At 37.3% G+C, this 23,759-nt stretch overlaps 1 protein-coding gene across 1 annotated transcript in view; it reads right to left on the bottom strand.

Moving 5' to 3' along the window:
• Window positions 1-23,759, bottom strand: part of roraa (RAR-related orphan receptor A, paralog a) — a 326,587-nt gene that overhangs the window by 82,876 nt on the left and 219,952 nt on the right. Inside the window, exon 2 of the mRNA XM_028449561.1 lies at window positions 18,132-18,161. Within this exon, the coding sequence (XP_028305362.1) occupies window positions 18,132-18,161 (30 nt within the window). The remainder of the gene's footprint in view (window positions 1-18,131; window positions 18,162-23,759) is intronic.

Raw genomic sequence — 23,759 nt, 5'->3', positions numbered from 1 at the left:
CTTCTAAAATTAAATGCAATCACACAATGCGTGAGGGCTATCTTTGGTTAACATTTTGTCATAATCCATTTGACTTAATCTTTCTAATAAACAAACAAATAAATGAATAAACGCTAGCGAAGTTATTACCTTCTTGGCAGAGGTAAAAAATGTTTAGCTATATAAAATAACTGTAAGGTCAATAAATAACAGACATCTAAAATCTAAAATATGTTACAAACGTGTTCAAAAATAATTACAAATACCAATGAATTGATGAATGAATGAAACAATTTATAATTACAACATTGTTGTTAAGTGGTTAGCACCTGGAGTCAGATTGCTAATCCAGTTGCTGTTGGTAGTTTATTTGCTATTGTTAGTTGAGTTGCTTTTGGATCACTTATGCTGAACATGGGTGGATTAGTTGTAGATGTTCCAATATGTATTTACATCAAAGAAAAAGTGTAGAACTGCTCATGAAAACGATGCTTTGTGAATAAAGGCTGTCACTTCAATAGCAGTCATCAAAAGCCTTCATTTGCTTCTCCAGATTAAAGGGAGATTAGCAGTGTAGCTGAAAGGCTATCATATTTCTTGCAGAATATTTTTTTTTCCTTTAACAGATCAATATAAATCAATAAATTGTGTTGCATCTCTTTTGTGTATACGACTTCCCTCGGGGACAGAAAGGAAAGGGTTAGGGAGATCGAGGTAAAAAGGGAGCCAAAGGGAATGAGGAGCAGAGATTATAGCAAGCATGGCAGCCTGTGTGAGAGGCGTAGCTTGGCCAGGCAGGGAGGTGAAACCCTGTGAATTCTAATGTACTGGCAAGGCTCGCCCCAAACCAGCTCCATCTCCACGGCATGAAGACGATAGGCGGGAGGGGGTAGGTGATTAGGAAAGTGCAGCCCCTGCTATGGGAAACCAAACAGAGCAGGTCATTTTCCCTGTGATAATTATGGCTATAACCAGGCATGAGGGATTGTAATGGACCTGCTTATTCTTCATGTTCTGCACGGGCAACCACCGACACTGTCAGGGGGGAAAAGCAAAATGATGTGTCTTCTTTTGTTGGTGGGGGCGACTACGGCAAGAGTTGCAACGGTTGTTGAAAAGGGCAGAGAGGAAAGTTGGCCTTTGAGGGAGAAGTTAACGAATGAACTTCATTATTGAGGAGCATACAAGGGAGACCCCCTGGAGTGTGTGATGTATTACCCAGTATCGAAATTACACACTCCCCCCAACATCGGCAGTAGAGTCCGACATCAGCGCGCTCGAGGGGGAGAGTAGGTGTGTAAACTGAAATAATTTAACCTTCTGGTTTAAGGCTAGAAGAAGAAAACAAAGCGACAGATCATATAAAACAGTGTTTCTCAAATGGGGGTACGTGTACCCATAGGGTTACGTGGTGGCACTACAGGGGGTAATGGAGAGAGTGAGTGAGAGTGGAAAATTAACAAATGAAAGCATTAAAAATAGAAAGTGTCTATTTGCATGGTTGCCGTACGGACAACCTCCTGTACGTTAACCAAAGTACAGGTACGTAGCGTCTTAGGGTTAGGGTTTAGGTTTAGGGTTTAGGTTTAGGGTTAGGGTTAGGTTATAACCCTATATCACAACAATTTTTAGGGTTAGGGTTAGGATTAGGGTGAGGTTTACGGTTAGGTTTAGTCTTAGTCACGGGACCTAAACTGGCCAATGGGGGGCGCTGCGTAGAGATAAAATGTCGGTATATTGATACGGCAACCATACGGATAGCCACTGCCTTAAAATATGGGCTTTTATAATGTTGACTTTTACTTAAAATGACACAAAGTAACACCAAAAACACACACAGTAAGAGAGAAAAATACTTACCATTACCAGCAACATACAAAACTACAACAAACACACACTAAATGAGAGAAAAAACACACAAGATAATAAAAAATAACAGAGAAACATACAAAACAAGATAAGAAACAACCAAACGACACCAAAAACACACATACTGAAAGACAACACACAAAAAACACAAAAAAATAATAGGTTCTTACGTCCCATTCTGGGACTTCGGACCCTTAATAAGAGAAAAATATACTGAATAATAAAAAGAACAGACAAACAACAACAAAATACACAAAATTACACCAAAAACACACAACATGATGATAGAAATGATCTTGATTGGAACATGAACTGAAAAAATTAATACAAAGTGTATTCACGATGCACTAAATACTGCTTCATTCCACTAATTTAAAAGTGAGACTCTTTAAAATATATGTGATCACTCATTCATTTCATCATTAAGCTCTATAGTTGTTTTTTCATAGAATTCAATTTTAGAAACACTAACATAGAGCATAGACAGTATACAGCAGTGTATTCTGCAGTTATATATTCTTGTGTAAAATGTTTTATGCAGATTAATCACATCTGCTACAAAGGAGCTATGTTTTAGCACAACTGTAACTTTTCTCGTTAAACATTTTTCTGAAAAAAAAAAAAAATGTCTTTAAAGACTATTGATGATGTGCATTTCTTATTCGTGGATGGTGTTTCTCGCTGGCGGACAAGTGGAAGGATCTTTATACTGAGCATATTCTCAACACTTTTACTCTTGACTTATGAGGACGCCATGGGTGCAGGGGAGTGATTCATCACTGGATGTGTTCGTCGTGCACCCTAACACATTAGTAATATGGTCCGCTGAGGAAGAGTCCTGTCATCAGTCTGTACTTGGACCCTCTGAACAAGGTAGGTCAACAGGCTGGCCCACTTTTAGTCTTTCACAGCACCTTTAAGTTTCGGACGGATACGCAAAGACCAGCTCGGTTTAGAAGAGGCAGAGCAGTGCGTCTGTGTTATAAGCAGTGTGTGTGCTGTAATATGCATCGTCAGTGGTCCCCAGGAACAGCAAGCCCCAAATAACTAGTGATAGGCTAAATCAGTGCTTTAGCCAATCAATTTCTCTTATTTCTGAATCCCACTACCCACTTTGTCCGATGACAACATTTTGTTAAGAAAACTATTTAAAAGCAACGACATGAACGAGTGACGACACACATTTTAAAGAATCTCGTTTTGTAAATAAGTGGAAAGAAACAGTATTTAGTGCACTGGTTCCCATCCTTTTTTGGCTCGTGACCCCATTTTGATATGAAGAATTTCTGGCGACCCTGCCGATCATGTTTGACAGATATTTATTTTGTTTTACTGCATTTTACTTGAACTAGATTTATATTTCACAAAATGAAAGTATAGATTTCAGGCGACCCAATTTAAATGGCAGGTGACCCCACGTGGGGTCCTGACCCCAAGTTTGGAAAAAACTGATTTTGTTGCTCCTGAATAGATTTATTTACTGTATATTGATCATTTCCTTTCGTCATCTCAGGCCTGGGGTGAGACCAATTATTTGTTAATTTTTCTCTGATCTTGTGTTTGTTGTAGTTTTGTGTGTTGCTGGTAATGGTAAGTACAGTATTTTTCTCTCCTACTGTGTGTGTTTGTGGTGTCATTTTGTGTCATTTTTAACTAAAAGTCAACATTATTAAACCCCATATTGTTAATGCATTCATTTGTCAATTTTCCATTCTCTCTCTCGTACCCCCTGTAGTGCCATCGCGTACCCCTAGTACAGGGGTCTGCAACCTTTACTCTCAAAGGAGCCATTTTGCCTCGTCTCACCTGGATTAAAGTCCTCCTGGAGCCAAAAAAATACCTTCTTAATGAAGACAATACAGTGAATGAAATTATTTACAGTTAAAATTAAATAATGTTAGATTTAATTTGAATGATTTTTACTGATCATGTAAATGGAAACTTAAAAACAGTTGATGGTCTGTAGATGTTGCAGGAGGTGAAGTAGGAAGGTGCTGAGTCATTGCACTACGTGATTTATTTTTAGGTTAACAAATTGTTATATCTTGATTTTATTTGTCATTAATCAATAATAGCCTCTGTAAAAAAAAAAAATTAAAAAAAAACTATTTATGGGTTTTTTAAGGAGCCATTGCAAAATAGTCAAAGAGCCACATGAGGCTCCAGAGCCGCAGGTTGCAGACCCTTGCCCTAGCATTTGAGAAACACTGGGCTAAACAACAAAAAGGTGTAATCCATCACTTTACAGCCTAAAAAGAACAATAATGCACAGAATCAAACATGACGCACAGGTTGGATGAAACTTCCACCTGAAACTTCCGGAGGGAACTTCATCACAAGACTTTCTCCTCTTCTGTAACGCAACCAAAACCAAAATAATGCACAATTGTCTGCTCTTTCACAAGATACGCAGCCACTTTAAGTCAACATAAGCCTCTGACCTTAACATCACAGGTAATGCACGTTTAAATACCTACCTCAGTATTCATGTTTGTCATTTCACTTGTGAAGATTAGGTTTAAAAAGGCTATTTGAAACCAAAACACAGGATTAAGGGATAATGCTGCTCTGTGTCTTGTGAGTCGACCTTGATTCTGTAATCCAGCACAATACTGGAGAACAGCGTGTTTCCCCCACTTGAACGTTCAATACTCTCACTGTAGAAGTGCTCACTCTGATGTAATGGCACAGGCATAATAGCAGCATGTTGAAAGAGGGAGTAATCTGAATTAAGGGGACTTTATTGTAATGTTGTAATATAAGAGGATATATGGTAGTATTACAAGAACAATAGCAACATGGAATTGATCGGATGAGAATCGTTAAATCAAAACTTGTGAAGTTTAAAGATATTGTTTATTATAAAATAACACAGATAATGTTCAAAAAGCAAAAATAAATACTCTTCCAAAAGGCATTCAAAAATACTTCTCACTACAAACCAGCAAATACAGCCTAAAGAGATCAATTTATGTTTATTTGACCAAAAGCAAGATTAGTAGTTAAACAAAAATGATGGGTTAATTTGTGGAATTCTGTTGATAAAGAAATAAAAATGAGTGACACAATATTTAATTTAAAAAAAAACGTCACAATATATTTTAGAGTTATGTGAAGCAGTAGAACTATGTTTATGTTTTTTTTTTTCTGTATATATATATAATTTTTATTTTATTTCATGTATTTTATTTTTTATTTTGCATTATTTGAAAAAGGCATTTGTTGAATGCTTGCATTTCTTTTGTATGTATTTTTGGAAATGATAACTTACAGTACTTTAATTTTATTTATGTTGGGCATATTTTGCTTCTGCCTGTTTCACTCTTGTTATATATATTTATATATTTTTAAATTGTGATTTATGTTTGGATATTTTTTGTTAGACTGAAACAAACAAACAAACAAATAAACTGAAAAATAGAGGCAGTTTTAAAGTGTCAAGTGTACATTTTAAAAAGTATGTGTATTTCCATTTGGCTGGTTTTGAGGAGCGATCTTGATGAAACAACTAAACTAAGTATGAATATAATGCAGTTTTTAAAAAATGCACAAAAGATATATCTTTAAAAAGTACAAAAATGAAAAAAAAGAGAATGTAAATCTTAAAGAAGTTGATGACATTTTGTTTGTTTTTTATCTGTTTTCCTTAATAGTAGAATAGGAGTATTTATTGGTATTGTCAATTTCATTTATTTCATTAGATTTTGCAGTTGTTAGTGGATTAAAAATGGGGGTCGGACTTGAACAAGCCTAGACTTCTTCTTATCCATTGTCGAACAAATCAAATGTATTATATTGAAATTGACTTTTAATTTTATTTTATAGATTTCTGTTGAGATTTGTTTATTCGTTTTCATTTTCATCTACTTTTTTCATTCATTTGCTAGAAATAAACAACAAAAAAAGTGTCAAAAAGCTAAATTGAACAAATGAGATGTTTGATTTACACGTTTGAATGACTACTGTGAGAAATTAACTTAGTGTTTAAGGTGAACCAACCTCATGGATTGGAAGCTAATTTAGCATTGGATTGGAGACGACCGTTCAATGCCATCAAACTCATTACCTGAATAGCAATGCTCTCTGCTTTATTTTCCTGGCTTCATACCAACTCTCCTGTCTTTTTTTTTTTTGTTTTTTGTTTTTCTTTCTACTGTTGCCGCAGACACAGTAGAAAGAAAAACTAGCCTTTGATGTCTGGGATCCCATAATGCTGAGCAGAAGAAATCCGCATGCCGGTTATCTGCTGAATCTTAATGATGACGGCTAACTTCACAATGGGTTAACGGCATCGCTCTGTTCTGGAGCTGCACAGCCACAGAAACGCAAATGAATAGCAACGCGGGGAAAACAGGATCTCTCTAATAAAGCAGATTCAACAAAACGGGCACAATGCGATCAGCACAAATGTCAATGTATGATATCACTGTGAGCTTTTATCTCTGTGTGTGTGTAACTTCTTCTTCTTCGGCTTCACTGTCGCAACATAATGACATATTTGCAGGAAAGTTGTGATGCTCACTTAGAATTAATTAAGCTTTTGTGCACTTTTGAACAGCGTGCACTTTGTGTGTTTTAGCCTGACATTGTCTTTTCTTTGATGTACTGGGATGGATGATGTTTTATTGATCGAGAAACAGTGCTTTTATCACAAACAATGAAACGCACCACAGAGCACATCTTACTTAGAGCAATTCTTCTTAAGTCTTCACTTAATTTTATTCTGTAGCATTGATGGATGAACGCGTTGGAAAACTCTGGAAAGTATATCCTACAGTGGAGTAGATAATGATCTTCACTTGTTAAAAAGTACTGAAAAATAACACAATGTGTTTGAAGACTAGTATAGTTTAAAAAAAGGCAAAACCTAAACGCTAATGTATTTGTTAATAAGCGGCTTTAAATACTCTCTTTACGAATAGTTTACAAGGAAAGACAATAAGCAATTGTCACAATATTCATAACATTTCACTTCCGATACGATAGTGATATCGCCTCCTTGGGTATTGGCCGATATCGATATTGATCTATACATTTATTGCTAGTGAGGAATGTTAGAAAAGGCTTGATTAAGTAATAGTGCTTAAACTATGAACAACAGTCAACAACAGTAGGTATGAGAAAAACTGTCCCCTTTATCATAAAACAATGAGTTACAGAAATATTCACCTTAAATAAGAGAATTTTCTGCAATTGAATTAAATAAATGAAAAAAACACCCTAAAAAATAACCTCAATAGATCCAATAGAAACAAAAACATATGGATTCAAATGCTGGAGTGGAGTCTGGAATGGACTGCTTGTATTAGAGCTCTTATATCAGAGATTCTAGATACAGGCTGATATAATCTGATACTCGTTCATTTTCTGATATCGGACCAATATCCATTATCAATATCGGATCGGGGCACCCTTGAATATTAAAATATCGGTCACACACGGGGCCTACGGGCACCAGATAGCCCGCATGGACCTTGTGAGGGGCCCTCAGGAGCTCTAGTCAACAATGAACTCCACCTAAAATCTGATTTACTTTCCAGGATTCAAACTCATAAAGATAAATACAGATGACAGATGTAGTAGGTACTAAGTAGCGTTAAATACTGCTTTAGGTCATAAAGTTTTAGAATTAAATCACCATCTTTAAATGTCTATTTTAACTCAAATATTTTTGACAAAATGTTTTAAATGCGGCAGATTTGGTGTATGGGCTGTGGTATGTTTTATATATATATATATATATATATATATTAGGATTTTCGTAAAATATGACATAATTGTCACATTTTACAAATCAGTTAAAAGTTGTTTGTTCATAGCTAGTAAAATAGGAAGATGATTATTTTCGATCAAATGTAATGAAAATGAAACAATTGGATAAATTAGGAGAAATAAAGTGCTGCATGTTGAAACTTAAACATTTCCTTAAGTGTCTGCTCGCCCTCCTTATTATCTTACCCTCTAATTAAAGTGAAACAGTGAAAATGTAGTATTTGAGAAGTTCTTTTATAACTGGTCGTCCTTCGGATTATACAGTAACTATGAAGTAGTTCACAGTTTCTGAACGGTTGGTGAGCCCTGAGATATACTAAAACCTTTTTTCACTACTGTACGTTAGGAGTGTGACGATATCTCGATACGGCAATGTATCGCATTTTTTTTTAATTCTTTTTTTTTTATTTTAATTTTTTTATTCAAAACCTTTTCTGTTTTTTCACTAAATTGTGCAGGTAAATCTTCACAGAAATGTTGTCACTGTTTGTTGAAGGAACCAATATATTGTTTACTGGAATATTGCACTATAATGGTGTCACTGGTCAGAAAGACCCTATTATTTGTTTACAGAAAGCACTATTGGAGATACTTATCCGTTTACATTGGTATGTTGACACATATTTACGGAAATGTTGCACTAAAATAGTGTCACTGTTCATAGGACAATTTTTCAATGTATTGTCTTTCATAGATATAAAAATAGTATTTTTTCACTCAATCTTTTTTTTTCTTGTTATGTCATAGATTATCGTAGATTGATTTCTGACCAATGTATCGCTAATCGCAGTATCGTCATATCGTGAGATAAACGTCATCGTGAGATTTAAATCGCATATCGTGTCGTGAGGTACCCAGAGGTTCCCACCCCTAATGTACGTACTATATCGCTACGAGCAGATAGTTCTTTGTGGAATATTCACATCAGTGAAATAACCAGCAAAATATATATATATATATATTTTTAAAAAAAGAATATTGTAATGTGCAACATGTGTTGCAGTGATAAGCTACAGAAACCTCATAACGATGCATGGACGCATCATAATGAACCTCATCTTAAAGCCTCGCTATCAGTATCACTCAGGATCAGATCAGCAGACGCTTCAAGACGAGGCCATTTTATTTGTAAAGTGCATTTCATACACAGGGCAACGTAATGTGCTTCAAAACCTGTGTCTCTGTCACCGTCCATGAATCAAACCTTTTATTACACACTGACAATTCAGTCCTGCGCTGAATGTGCGCACGCCGCCAGAAACTGATGAGACATCCAAAAACCTAACAGGAGACAAATAACCAGTGCTTGTGCACAAGCTGGTCGCCTATGTGAGGCAAGCGGTTGAACCTCCCGGCTGTGCCAACTGCTTGGCCTGGCAGACGCCACCCTCTCAGCGCAGCCTGCGCTCCCCGACCTCTTTCACCTGAGGCGGCAAACAGCCGGCGTTGGAGAGAAATCGCCCACAGCAGATGAGGCCACTTGCATTGTGTCCTTGTCATGTCACTTACTATGGCCTCCTGCTTTGACAACTCTTCAAGACGCTGTCTTTTCAGTTTTGCAAAATAAGTAAAAAGGCTGACAGGGTTTCTCTTCACTTCTGTTCAAATTTTCTGAGAGAGCCGGTGTAAGAGAAAAAGAAGATTAAGAGCCAACAAAAGCAGAGGAAAAACTGTCTTACATCACCATTGCTGCCCTCACTCTACTCTCTACATATTAAACCTCCAGGGCATGGAGAGATGACAAAAACTAGATTCTTTACAGAGGGAAACTTATGTAAAAAAAGTGATTGTACAAAGGCTATTAGCAATTTTCCAAATTGGCAGACATACAGTAATGTTTTTCCTGAAAAATGAAGCTGTGCTGTATTGGGCTGGTTGAGGAGAAGACCCGTAGCAGGAGAGGAAAGATGGAGAAAAATCGTGTTGGCCTGGTTTACGGCAAATAGATGGCTCTATTGATTTCCCTTTTTCAAGTGACTGTCCATCCCTCACTGTTGTGATTACACTGACCTATTTTAGAAAAGAATAGCCGTCTATTGTAGATGAAATCAAAATGTCCAAAAAGAAAATGCACCTTTTGTACGAGTCAGATGAAACATAACCTACACAGTGCGCAAGGTGAAAAGATGTCAATTTTAAACATTCGGTGTAGCTTTGGGAGAAGAAGAAACAAGCAGTGCTTGTACCACACTGAGAAACAAATACGTTTTCACAGGCTGTGCGTTACGTGGCCCTGCGCTGTCATTTTTGGCAACATTAAAGGAACTGTGATGGTGTAAAAATAAATGGAATCATTCTAACCCTGGCTTTATAAAACTTGTATTAGCGTTTGATAAGAGCAACAGTTAAATGTGCTTTATTATAATCTATAATACATTATGTTGTCCTACATCAGGGATGGGCAATTGTCATCGCAGCAGGGCCACAAAAATGTGATTGTCTAATGTTCATGCCAGTATTAAGATAATAATAATAATAATAATAATAATAATAATAATAATAATAATAATAATAATAATAATAATAATAATAATAATAATAATAATAATAATAATAATGGCATAGATTTATATAGCACTTTTTTAAAGGAGACTCAAAGCATGTTCCAGAAACCATTATTCATTCACAGTCACTCTCTCTGTGGTCAGCTACAATGTAGCCACAGCTGCCCTGGGGCATACTGACAGAAGCGTGGCTGCCCTTTTCACGCCTACGGCCCTTCTGACCACCACCAACATTCATGCACAATTCATATCCACTCATACGAGGCAATGTGGGTAAAGTGCCTTGCCCAAGCACACAATGACAATGACTTGGATAGAGTGGGATTCGAACCCTCATCTTCGGTTACTGGACGACCCACTGAGCCACAGTCGCCCCAGAATAACGACCAATCTGAGCACTGACACAGGAAAGAACAAAGGGTTTTGTTGTTGTTTGTTTTGGGAATTTCTGCTGGCATTTTGTTTATTTTAAGAGTCATTATATGTGTTTTTGTTTTTTTTTCTTGTGCATTTTGTTTATTGTTAATCTATGACTTTTGGGAGTTTTTCAGTATTTATTGTGATGTATGCAATTGTGTTAGCATTGTGTGTTTCTTTAGTGTCTTTTTGTACGTGTCAATGTTTTGTGAGTTTATGGTGGATGTTTTGTGTGTGTGAGTCTTTTTTGTGTATTTTTGGAATCTTTTGTTGATGTTGCTTTGTGTATTTTTGTTGACATTCTGTGCATTTTGCCGTTATTTTATGTATTATGTTGGGCTTCATTTTTCTTCTAATTACAATTTTTGCTAGATTTGTCTTGGGGGCCGCACAGAATTAAACTGAGGGCCGTATGTGGCGTTATTTATTGATTTTTAATGTAATGTAGTCGCCAGAGTCACCTGGACGTCCAAAAAAGACGTCATAAAAAATATGACTAATCTTGGATTCGAACGCTCTCAAACACACCCCCTTACCCGCTGTGCCACCGTAACTTTCAATATATGGTGACTATACATCCAGCTGTATCACAGTACGAAACAATGTGAAGTTAATGTTGGGCCTTAAAAGTGTAAAAGTGTAAATAAAATGACATTTTCCTCTTTACTTTTGCCACAGGTTTGTATCCAGGGAACTTTAGAAAAGACGTCAGTAGGTGTTTTAATGCAGATCAACCTCTCAGTGTCTTTCACTTAATGATTTGCATCCACTATGTTATTAAAAAATATTACTGTTTGCAAAAGAAAACATAAAGCGGCACAACATTTGCAACGATGTGAGCCACGTCTGTGGTGTGTGATGTCACTAATGTGTGTCAGAGACGTAGAGAGAGAAAGTAAATTAAGGTGTTCCTTGAGAAGCGGTGTTCAGGTGGGCGGGGCCAGGTAGAAACCCAGGGTTTCTGAGACAAAACCTGCCAGCGAGCAGGTTCAGTTCATGGAGAATGTTACCATGGTGACAAACTTAGAGAAGAACATACCTCACTTTCAGGAATGGGATAGTCAGAGTTTCCCTCATTTAAGCCTAAACATACTCAGAGTTTGAACATAACCCGCTTTCTGGAATACCCCTTAGTAGGGTATGTTTTGTATTGATGATGTCCATGTGTGTGTGTGTGTGTGTGTGTGTGTGTCCTGCTCCACAATGTCTCACTAGACTCCCTCTCACTGTGTAGCTCAGGGGACTCTGGCTGGCTGATCTTCATTATCAGTCCTAGCTTAACAATGTACTGAATGCACTTCCCACACGAGTGCCACTAACAAATCCCCACAGAGCCGAATCAAGGCAACAATGTGATGAAATACCTTCAAACAACCACTGAGCATGGAAGCGTTCGCTATGCAGAGACGACTCGCGCGGTTCCAAAGGAATGCGCCTGTTGCCAAGCAAAATTAGACAGCAACTGGGACGTATTATTCTCCTAAATTGCCAATGTACAGCACTATTAGGAACCATAAATCTCAGGTTTGATTGATTGGAAATGCCACAGCTAACAGAGCCAGTGCAGTCACACTCTACACCAGACATGGGCAACTGGCGGCCCGAGGGCCACATAATTCTGTGCGGCCTCCAAGACAAATCCACCAATAATTGTAATTCAGGGAATCGGAAGCATTATGAAGCCCAACATAATACACAAAATATTTTTTAAAAAACACACACACAAAAAAATGACAGAATGTCAACACAAAAACACAAAAAGATTCCAAAAACACACAAAAAAGACTTGTTGTACAGCCAAAAGGACACGCCTAAACTCACAAATCAATGACACACATACAAAATGACATTAAAGAAACATGCAATGCTAATACAATTGCATACAACACAATAAATACTGAAAAACTTCAAAAAGGTACAGAGTGACAATAAACAAAATGCAAACATAACACACAAGAACGAGAAACAACAAAAACACAAAAAATACACAAAATGCCAGTAGAAATTCCCAAAATGACAGATAAATGCAGAAAATTACTCCAAAAACACGTGACTAAAAATTCAGAAAAAGCTACACAAAAAGACAACAAACAACAACAAAAAACCCTTTGTTCCTTCCTGTGGCAATGCTCAGATTGGTCGCTATTGTTGATACTGGCATGAATGTTGATAATGTGGCCCTCGGATCTGGCCTGGCATTTAGTGCCAACGCAGATACTCTGCAAGGGTAAAAACTGTCATCATCCCATGTGAGTGCCACAAGCATTATTGGGAATAATAGGGATGTTAACATATTAAAAAAAACATACACAGGATGACTTCATTTGAAATATTGCTGTAATACAAAAAGCGTCCGAGTCGACAAACTCAGGCTTCATAAGTTTGAGCACGTTCGCTAGTGATAAAATCTCCCTGCAACTCTACACTCAGAGGAATTGAGACGATCTGGTTGCTTTAAAACAGATTGGCTGGTTATGTGTGTGCACATCACTGACAAGAAAAACTCAATACAAGCTGCGAGGAAATAAATGCAGTAGCAGGGTTGGGGTCATGTTTCTCAATCAGTGTAAGAGGTCTGTCACCACAATGGAGATAAATACTGAGGAAGAGCCTCTGCCAAATGTAGCTAAGAATAGGTCTCTGTTTCACTTCTCCTAGAGTTACATTTGTACTACTGCCTCCTTCTGGCTGCTTTATCACCAAACATACAATTCATACTGATCAACCACAATATTATGACCACATGCCTTATATTGTACAGTTCCTTCTTTTATTGACCTGAAAATCCTACCCTGTGTGATCATTTCTTTAAACACCAGTGGTGGACTGGCCATCTGACATATGGGGCATTGTCCCAGTGGGCCGTCGACTCGAAGTGGGCCGGTCCGGTTGGCTTGGTTTTTTTTTTTTGATGAGTGAGTGGAGGCAGCCATGGTAACAGGTGACCAAAAATGGTCTAAAATTGACAAAAACATGGCAAACAAAGAGTGAAAAGTGATAAAAATGGGCAAAAAGCGGTCAAGAGTGGCCAAATAAAGAGGAACCAGGTGGCAAACAATAGTGAAAAATCAGTAAATGTGGCAAACAATAGTGAAAAAGGGGTAAATGTGGCAAACAATAGTGAAAAAGGGGCAACCATGTTGAACAAAAAGAGAAAAATTGAAGAGGAAAAAAGGAAAAAAGTGGTAATTGTTGGTATTTCTAGTTTATTTGGATAAAAAGTGGCCAAAAAAAGATTAAAGAAAGGACAAAAAATGGATAAAAGTGTCAAAAAGAATTTGCAAAAATGGACAAAAAATTGGAGAAAAGGGGTATTTATTTTCAAAAGGGAGCTAAAGAAAATGGCCAAAGAATATAGATTCAAAAGAGGTTAAAAGGTTTCCCCCTTTTAAGGTTTTCTGGGGGAATAATATCTAAAATGAAGACATAAAGAGCCACATGTTGAGCATCACTGACCTAATAACAGCTTCTACATAGTGTCAGCTGATAATATAATGGACTGGCTGAACACAAAAAGCCAGGGCTGAATATTTGCCCCAGTCCACACCTGTTAAACACTAAAATCTACTCATGTTACAACTCGATATTGCAGCATTTTCTATCAAAAGCAGCCATATGTTCTTTAGCAGGTAGAGCCCAGCAAACACTGTGGTATCTCTAAAGCTTTAACATTATGTCAAAGTATTTGACACTCAACAGCCATCACGCAACCCTTAATATGTAAATGCAGTGTACATGTTAAAACATGAAATACAAGATTAGCTCTTTGTTCCAGAAACATACAGCACTCTCCGCTACACCTTTACAGTGCACATATGTTTTAGAGGCTGTTCAAGCTGTGAGGCCAGGTCCCAGATTGTTGACGGTAGATTAGAGGTGAGACATTTAATCTCAGTGTAATCAGATGGTGCATCTGAGCCCCTGCTCTGCAAACACTCTCAACAGGTCCAAACAGAAACTGATCTCAAGACAAAACAGCCCTGCTAGCAGAAAGACATCGTGGAAGTCAGAAACAAAGGATATACTCAATTACTACGCTGAGAATGATCATTTGATTTGTTTTGTCACAATAAGGGCCACGAAAAAGTCGAGAGAACAGAAGATAAACAGGAAAACCACAGTTTGTATCTTGTCTCTTGCTCACTGCTGTGTGGTCGGCGTGGGGGCAGCCCGCTTTTCAACAAACAAACAATAAAAAGGAACGTCTTAAAAACTTAACAGAAGGATGTGGCCTGACACAATAAATCTACTTACGTTGTGACTAGAGAGAAGAAAAACTCAGCCACTGGCAGAGTGACACAAGTATCTGTTTTTATCAAGCGTACTTCACCTCCTGATGGCTGGTTGATTAGTGAATTTGGGTAGATGGACGAGGGGAGTGGAAAGGAAGGAGAGGGTAAAGAAGATGAACGGAGAGGAGAAGAGTCTGCCAGAGAACAGCTGCCTCTGTAATTTATATTGATGAGGGGACTGGCATGGCAGGGAGCTTTCAGCAGTTTGATCACTCAGGCAGAGTGGGGAGTTCATCAGAGACGGCTCGTCCCTGTGGTCGAGGTTGGACGGGAGAAAACCTCCCAAACCCACACACACAAACCAACATAAACACACATACACTCTAGCTGTGTTTCCATTGCAGATTTATGCAAAATAAAAGCAATATTTCTAATTCTTGACAAAGTGTAATTACGCTTTCAATGTGTTTCTATTGAACGTTGTTTTGGGCAGGAGCCTCGCAACTCCCGTGAAATCAACGTTGTTGCAGAAAAATGGACGCTCCAAACCTCCTTTTAACACTCCGTATTCTTTAGTTCTTTCACGTCTAATGTGGCAGTGATCATTTTATAGTATAATGCTAAGAAATGTCCCAGTCTCCTCTTCTGTCCACACGCACCATGCCATGTTTTCACGGAGAGCAGTGGGTCATGTGACCATGTATGTCACATTCTGTGACGTGTATTTGCGGAAAAAGTGTTACCATAGCACTTTTGCGACACATTTCAATATCGAAACGTCTGAAATTCCTCCTCATGAACGCGTCAAAGCTTTTTAGCGATATTTGAGTGTTTTTTTGAATTTCAGGTGTTTCCATTGCCAGTTTTTATTGCGCTATTTAGATTTTGTGCATTTCAAAGGGTAATGGACATACAGCTTGTATGACGCATGTCTGACATTTCCATAGCGCTTTTGCGACACATTTCAATAGGGGGTTTTTACGGCGCGTCATCAACCAGGAAGTTGCCATCTTGGAGGTACCTAGTAGGTAAACAAAGCACACACACAAAAGCAACTCCCGAATTTTGAGACGAAATGGTGAATTATTGCCGTGTTTTTGGCTGTACCAATCGGTCAGACTGTGGAAAACATTTCGTTTTATAGACTGCCAAAAGTTATTACAAATCAGGGAGAACAATGTCAGAAGTTATCAGAGGAAAGGAGGCGCTTAAGGTTTGCGAAGGTAAACCAGGATCTACGTGGCAAAAATCTGAAGGTTAAGTTAGGTTATTAAGTTTAGGTTGCCTTTAGATCTATAACGCATTTTGAGGAGCTTTTCTGTGGTTTATCCGTCACCGTGTTTACCTCCAAGTGCCTCCAACATGGCTGCGCATCCGGGTTACTGCCCAGAACGTGACGTCGGTGAAAACCCTCTATATCGAAACGTCTGAAATCCACCTCATGAAAGCGTGAAAACTTTTTTAGCGATATTTGATGGTTTTTTCGAAATACAGGTGTTTCCATTACTAGTCTTTATTGCATTATTTAGATTTTGCGCATTTCCAATGGTAATGGAAACCCAGCTACATACACTCTGATACGACAGAGATTACATTACGGGTGGTAGTGTGGACCAGGGCAAGGAGGAAACTAATGTGTTCACTCTGAGAGCAGAAATAGATCCACAGACCAGTTCTAACCATCTAGGGCACAGACATCTCCATCATTATTACTCTACCAGCCACGTAATCAGCAGCCTTCTCACATTTTCAATGAACATTAAGTGGCCCTTGAACTTATTCTTGTGCAAACAGCTTGGAGGAGTCTCTACCGCCACTTCCTGTCTGTGAGGCATAGCAATCAACTACTTGTTAAAGGCTTTTACTTTGATTTCCTCACATGGACAAGATTTGAATATTTCTGAGTGAAATGAGACGGCGTAGTCCAGTCTCTGCCCAGGGCTTTGAACCCTAGACTCTTAAATCATGCTGTTTGATTTGAGCCCTCTTTCCATGTGGAGGTGCTTAGTGCTGCACTAATTAAGATAGTTGGATCCAGGGTCAAAGTGTTTCTATACTACCTTGAAGATGTCCTCGCACACACACACACACACGCACACCTGAAAGATAGCACACAGCCCGCATGGACGAGCAAATAGCTTAACACACAATCAGGCTGTTGTTTTGACGCGGCGGTTTGAGAAAGGAGAGCTGTCTACAACTGAAGATGATATCCTTTGCCCTCGCGTCTGATGTAAGAAAGAGCTGGGGTGTATTACAAGCTGAAACACTCAGAAAAGCTCTCTGGCCTTCCCTCTCCACCGGTTTCATCAGAGTGATCAGAGTGAAAAGATAGCCTTCAGGGCTCGTTTCTTCCATTCACACAGTAGGGTAGAAACTCTCACATGGGGAAAAGCATGCATGCAAAAACACACTGTAAAACACTTTAAAAAAAAAAGCCTATTAAATGATTTTTCAATTGCACTTTGTATTTGTTGCTAAATGTAAAAAGTCTTTGGGGCACCAATGATATAAACACATTTGAATGTATATTGTAGGACTGGTTTAACAATGTTAACATTTACACAAAGAAAAGCCATGTGTATAATGTCAGACATGCGTCACACAAGCTGTGTTTCCATTACCCTTGGAAATGCACAAAATCTAAATAGTGCAATAAAAACTGTTGAAAAAAAGTTTTGACGCTTTCATGAGGAGGAATTTCAGACGTTTCGATATTGAAATGTGTCGCAAAAGTGCTATGGAAACACTTTTTCCGCAAATACACGTCACACAACGTGACATACTTGGTCACATGACCACTTCTCTTCGAGAAAACATGACGCGGTACGTGTAAACATAAGTAGACGGCAACATTTCTTAGCATTATACTTAAAAATAATTAGTGCCACATTAGACGTAGAACAACACTTAAAACTTCCTACAGCGTAGTCTCGGGGGATGAGATATCACGGGAGTTACCTGCACAAAACAACGTTCAATGGAAACAATTATACTATGTCGACATTTAGAAATATCGCTTTTATTCTACGAAAATCTGCAATGACAACACAGACTTTTTTCCTGCCACAGTTCATAAAATATGCATGTTTATCAAACAAGACATGACGCTGCAAAGACTATTAATTTCCTCTTTAGGATTATAATCATATTCTCTGCAGCACTGTGATAAAGAATCCTAAGCCACTGGATGGGACTCAGCTCCGTCACTGTTCTAATTTATTGCTGTGGTCATCTGGTCATTACATTTTTAAAAGGAAGTGATGAGAAACACTGTATGATGAACATATATGTTTGACAACTTGCATTTTTACATTCTTAAAGTAGGAAAAACGATTAGTTTGAAGTCGTTACTTACAGGTGTGTGTCTTCTTTGCGACGGAAATACCTGCAGAGAAAAACAAATCAAAACATTAGGACCTAAATAAGATATATGAAAAAAAACTAAATGCTTTTTTTGACAGAGACATTATCTTTTGACAGCTAGGTATTATCAAACACTCATCAGCACATAATCAATGACATGAAAACATCACTAAATTCACAAGATCTAAATCATATGTGGATCTTGTTGGGTTCTTTCTTTCTTACTATGAACTCTATATTTTGTTAAGCGCACTGAGATGACTTTGTTGTAATTTGCGCTATATAAATAAAGTTGAATTGAATTAAATTGAATATGCGTCAAACTCAAAGCCCAGGTAATAAGTGACAGATATGAGTCGATGCAGAATTTTCTCTTTTAAATTTCATTGATTTTGTTAATAATTTGTCTTTAATTTGGGGGAAATTATGTGAAATAATTTTAGGAATATTGAGTTCTTTGAACAATTTGAGATTGCAGGTCATGGGAAAATTGTGATCCTCCAAAAAATTGTGAAGTTTCATTGAATTTGTGTATTTAGATATCTACAACTGAATTGTTCGATAATTTAGACAATAATTTATGTTTTTTTCCGTCTTTTTAACTTTCTGCTGCGGGACGAATTGAATGGTTTACATACTTAAATATTTTATGTATGATTTATACATTGTGTAAAGTACAAACATGAGGACATTAATATTGAAATCAGGGTTTGGGGTCAATTATAATTGCAATCACGTGATTGATAATTAATTACAATTATGATGTCATTATATTTGTAATTGTAATTTAAACAAATCTGTTGCTGTCGTAATTGTAATAAAATTGTAATTGAGTTCAGATAATTGACTTTGTAAACGTAATTGCCATGAAAATTCTAGAAAAAATGTCAATTGTAATTTAACGCAAAACTGGGGAACCATGTTACAGGTTTATATTTACAGTTCTACACAATTATTATTATTACAGTTAACAATTATTAAAATATGTTTCATATCAAGCTTTCCCACTTTTTGTCATTTAAAAACATTTTAATTGTGGTACAACATAACCAATAGATAGGAAATACATTAGATGATAGATATTTATTTTTTGTGTATTTTACAGCTAATTTAGGACCAGTTATTATAAGAGATGTTAACAGAAAGCTAACACAAAAGGAAGGTTAACCTTTATTAAGTTATTTATTTCAAGCTCAGTATACTAATTGTGATTAATTGTAATTGAACTTTAGTATTTGAGAATGTAATTGTAATTGACTTTATGAGAATAAAAAAATATTGTAATTTAATTGTATTCAGGGGAAAAATCTGGTCAATGTAATTGTAATTGAATTGGATAATTGAAAACATATTTGTTCTGTGGCCTATTTCAGATCAAACTACTTCATATTTGGCCCCTGACCTAAATGAACCCAATGCCAGACTGAATAAAGTGATGGTAACAAAGCCTGTGTTTCAACAAGGTCAATTAGATAGCAGGTACTGGTTAATTGCGTGTTGGCTAATGTTTCTCTTGCAGCAACATCAACATCCACATCAAGGTGGCTCAGACACTCGTCTCTGCAGGCGGTGAATGAAAATTTCATCTAAAACAAACAACATTTGGAATGCTAATGTGTTGAACAGCCTCACTAGGACCTGGGCACACGAGTCAGCCTTTGGCCCCAAGGAGGATGAGAAATTTCTAGAGTTACTTCATCTTTTATTTTCACATTGAAGCTAATGTGAAATTAGAATTTCCTTAATTTAATGCAACTGGAGACAAGCAAAGAAACATATCTGTCTATTCCTTTATATTATATAGTTATATGTTAGGCCTGGGCGATATGGACCAAAACTCATATCTTGATGTTTTTTTCTCAAAATGCCAATAAACGACATAAACCTCGATATTTTTAACTCAATGAAGTCTTGCCAGAAAGACAATTCTGGGTGAAATTTTCTGATGAAAAATGCCACACAGACACATTTATTAACACAAACAGCTGCACAATATGTGTCACATGTGCTGTATTGGCTGTATTGGCTTTTTCTCCTATAAGGGACAGCATGTGTGAGTGAGTTCTGTAGTGTGGCTTGTTTAGGGGGAGGTCTGGGGTTAGGAGGCACTCAGAAATCAATCGATCTATAATAATAATAATAATAATAATAATAATAATAATAATAATAATAATAAGGACAGATAGAGCAGGGGCGTCATCTGCAAAGCAGTGAAAATGAATGCCAAATTTTCTGAAGATATTGCCGACTGGAAGGAGATAGATGATAAAGAGAAGGAGGCCCAGGATGGAGCCCTGGGGAACACCAGAAGTAACGAGGGAGAGCTGGGAAGTGAAGGTTTTGAGTTGGATGAACAATGCTTTTCATGTTCTGAGAAGAAACGAAAGCAGCAACTCCTAAAATGAGTATTTCAATACAAAATAAGACATAGATATATCTCGATATAGGTGATATTGTAATTTTCTATGTTGTTTTTCTTGTCATCTTGTCTGCTTTTGTTGTCATTAACTGAAATTTTGTACATTTTTCTCAGTAATTTGGTATATTAATGTTGTCGTATTGTTCATTTTTGGAGTATTTTCTGTGTTTTTCACGTCTTTTACTGCATTTTCCTAATTCTTTGTAATTTTTAATGTATTCTTGCTTTTGTTTTATGTATTTTTTTGTCATTTCGTAGGTTTACTTTGGGGGACGCATAAAATTAGACCAAGGGCCGCATGTGGCCCCCGGGCGGCCAGAGTGTCCAGTGTGACTAAGACGTGGCTGTGTAAAGAGGGACTGCTGCTCTGCTACATCTCATACTGCCTCTATTCACCCCTTCAGGTGACAACTCATAGAATGAAACACTCCAGCTTGTGCAATGATTTCACGAGTCTTCTTTCCTGTCTGCAGCATTGGACTAATGCCCCTGAAGCCTGATGCAGACAAGCACACAGCTAGCCGGGGTCCCCAGGGGGGCCACAGGATTCTCGTGCTCCGTAGGACGAGAGCACACTAATAGATCCTGCTTGTCATGCGGAAGCAATGGCTAATTTTTCTAGAGCTTGCATTTGAAACCCGGGGGACGGCGAGTTGACATGATTCAATGACTCGCTGTGAAAAAGGCGTCTGGCCGAAGATAACAATGTTTCAGACACGTTTGAGGGGAAATCGAGTCAAAGAGCAATGAGACGGAAAACAAATAAGCATCTCAGTCGACTATAGACATTCAGAGATGCACACATAACTGAGGGAAACAAATAGAAAACAATGTACTGTACTTCTTTATTTTTAGAGACTGTGATCATGACTGAGAGCCGATTATTCACTGAAATTCCATCATTTTCAAATATTGGGCTACAGGTATGTGATAGTTGTGAGACTATATCAAGCAGCAATATGGCTTTCTTTTTTTTTTTGTGCATTTATGACCATGTAAGAGCTGCGGTTTGTTCGAGGAAAATATGTTTGGCGGAAATGCCTGTTTGTCTAAAGAGGATTATTAGACAGATACAAAGAATAGTGCAATTTTCCTCTAGAATCTGCTTTGTTAAACACACAATGTTTGTTAATCTAAGGTTAACTCAGGTTTAGTTTATTTCTCTGAGAAATCCTCACACAGTGAAACATCAACATGTGATTTTACACAACTTTGTGAGACAGATGTAGCATGAAGTAAAAAAAATAAAATAAAAAGGCTGGAGACTATAATTGAAGGACAAGCATCCAGAATTCCACTGATATGCCACAAGTGAATGCACACACATCTAAAACATTATAAAGCAGTGGGCAACTGACGGCTCCGGGACCACATGTGGCCCTCAGACTAATTTTGTGCGGCCCTAAAAATAAACTCACAAAATGACTTAAAAAGAAAAAAACTAAAAAACACACAAGAATACATAAGAGAAAAATACACAAAACATGTATTGTTGCTCAGATGGGTCATCGTTCTACATGTTGACTTGAATGTTTTGTGGCCCTCACTGAGATAAAAGTTGTCCCTCTTTGTTAGAAAATCACAACATAAAAAAAGCTCTAGTAAAACCTATTTAAAAAATTACAAGAAAACTTAAAATAAGATGAATAGGTATAGATTGAAATATATATAAATGTGGATGGATGGATGAATGGATGAATGGATGGATGGATGGATGGATGGATGTATGGATGGATGAATGAATAAGAGGATGAATGGATGGATGAATAGATGGATGAATGGATGGATGGGTGGATGGATGGATGAATGAATAAGACGATGAATGGATGGATGAATAGATGGATGGATGGATGGATGGATGGATGAATGGATGAATAGATGGATGGATGGATGGATAGATGGATGAATGAATAAGAGGATGGATGGATGGATGAGTAGATGGATGGATGAATAGATGGATGGACAGATGGATGGACAGATGAATGAGTAGATGGATGGATGAATGACTAAGAGGATGGATGGATGGATGATGGATGGATGATGGATGAATTAATAGATGGATGGATGGATGGATGGATAAATGACTAAGAGGATGGATGGATGGATGGATGAATTACTAAGAGGATGGATGAATGGATGGATGGATGAATAGATGGATGGATGGATAGATGGATGGATGGATGGATGGATGGATGGATGGATGGATGGATGGATGGATGGATGGATGGATGGATGGATGGATGAATGGATGAATGAATAGATGGATGAATGGATGGATGGATGGGTGGATGGATGGATGAATGAATAAGACAATGAATGGATGGATGAATAGATGGATGGATGGATGGATGAATGGATGGATAGATGGATGAATGAATAAGAGGATGGATGGATGGATGGATGGATGGATGGATGAATAGATGGATGAATAGATGGATGGACATATGGATGGACAGATGAATGAGTAGATGAATGGATGAATGGATGAATGAATAGAAGTACAACTGAACATGTGAGAGTCTTCATGAGCTACATTTATAAATATTAACTATAAATCATGACATGCAGGAATGACTGATCATAGTTTCTGATGACTATACTTTGTGATAACACATCTGAAGGTCATGATAAAAAAATAGCTCACATGCAGCAAATAAATGTTTTTCCCTTCACAGCAAAAAATATATTAAAAGTGAAAGCTTCATAAAGTAGAGCCTATGTAAACAGGGGTATTTACGGTAAAGGCACCCTGGGGAATTTTCAGAATAAACAGTTTTGCTTTTTTGGACTTTGGATGTTTCTCACAACAAAGTATTGTATCTATCCTTAGGGCTTCAGAAACAAGCAGAGTGTGTTTGCTACCTCATAAAACCTTAGAAATTTATTTCAAATCTATTTTTGTCATTATTGTTCAACACCTGCTTCTTTTAGTCTCTTTTCATGAGTCTTTCATCTACACACACCAGTATCTAACCACTTTATTCTACTTTTTATTATATACAGTATGTATGTATATATATATATATGTATGACCAGGGTTTGAGTCAATTAAATATGTAATCACGCCATTGATAATTAATTACAATTATGGCGTAATTATAGTCGTAATTGTAATTTTAAAAAAAATCTGTTGCTGTCGTAATCGTAATTAAATTGTAATTGAGTTTAGATCATAGACTTTGTAATTGTAATTTCCATGAA

Source organism: Gouania willdenowi, chromosome 6, assembly GCF_900634775.1.
Source record: "Gouania willdenowi chromosome 6, fGouWil2.1, whole genome shotgun sequence".
Classification (NCBI taxonomy): domain Eukaryota; kingdom Metazoa; phylum Chordata; class Actinopteri; order Blenniiformes; family Gobiesocidae; genus Gouania; species Gouania willdenowi.
Note: the sequence above shows the minus strand (reverse complement) of the source record. Positions and strands in the feature narration are given on the sequence as shown.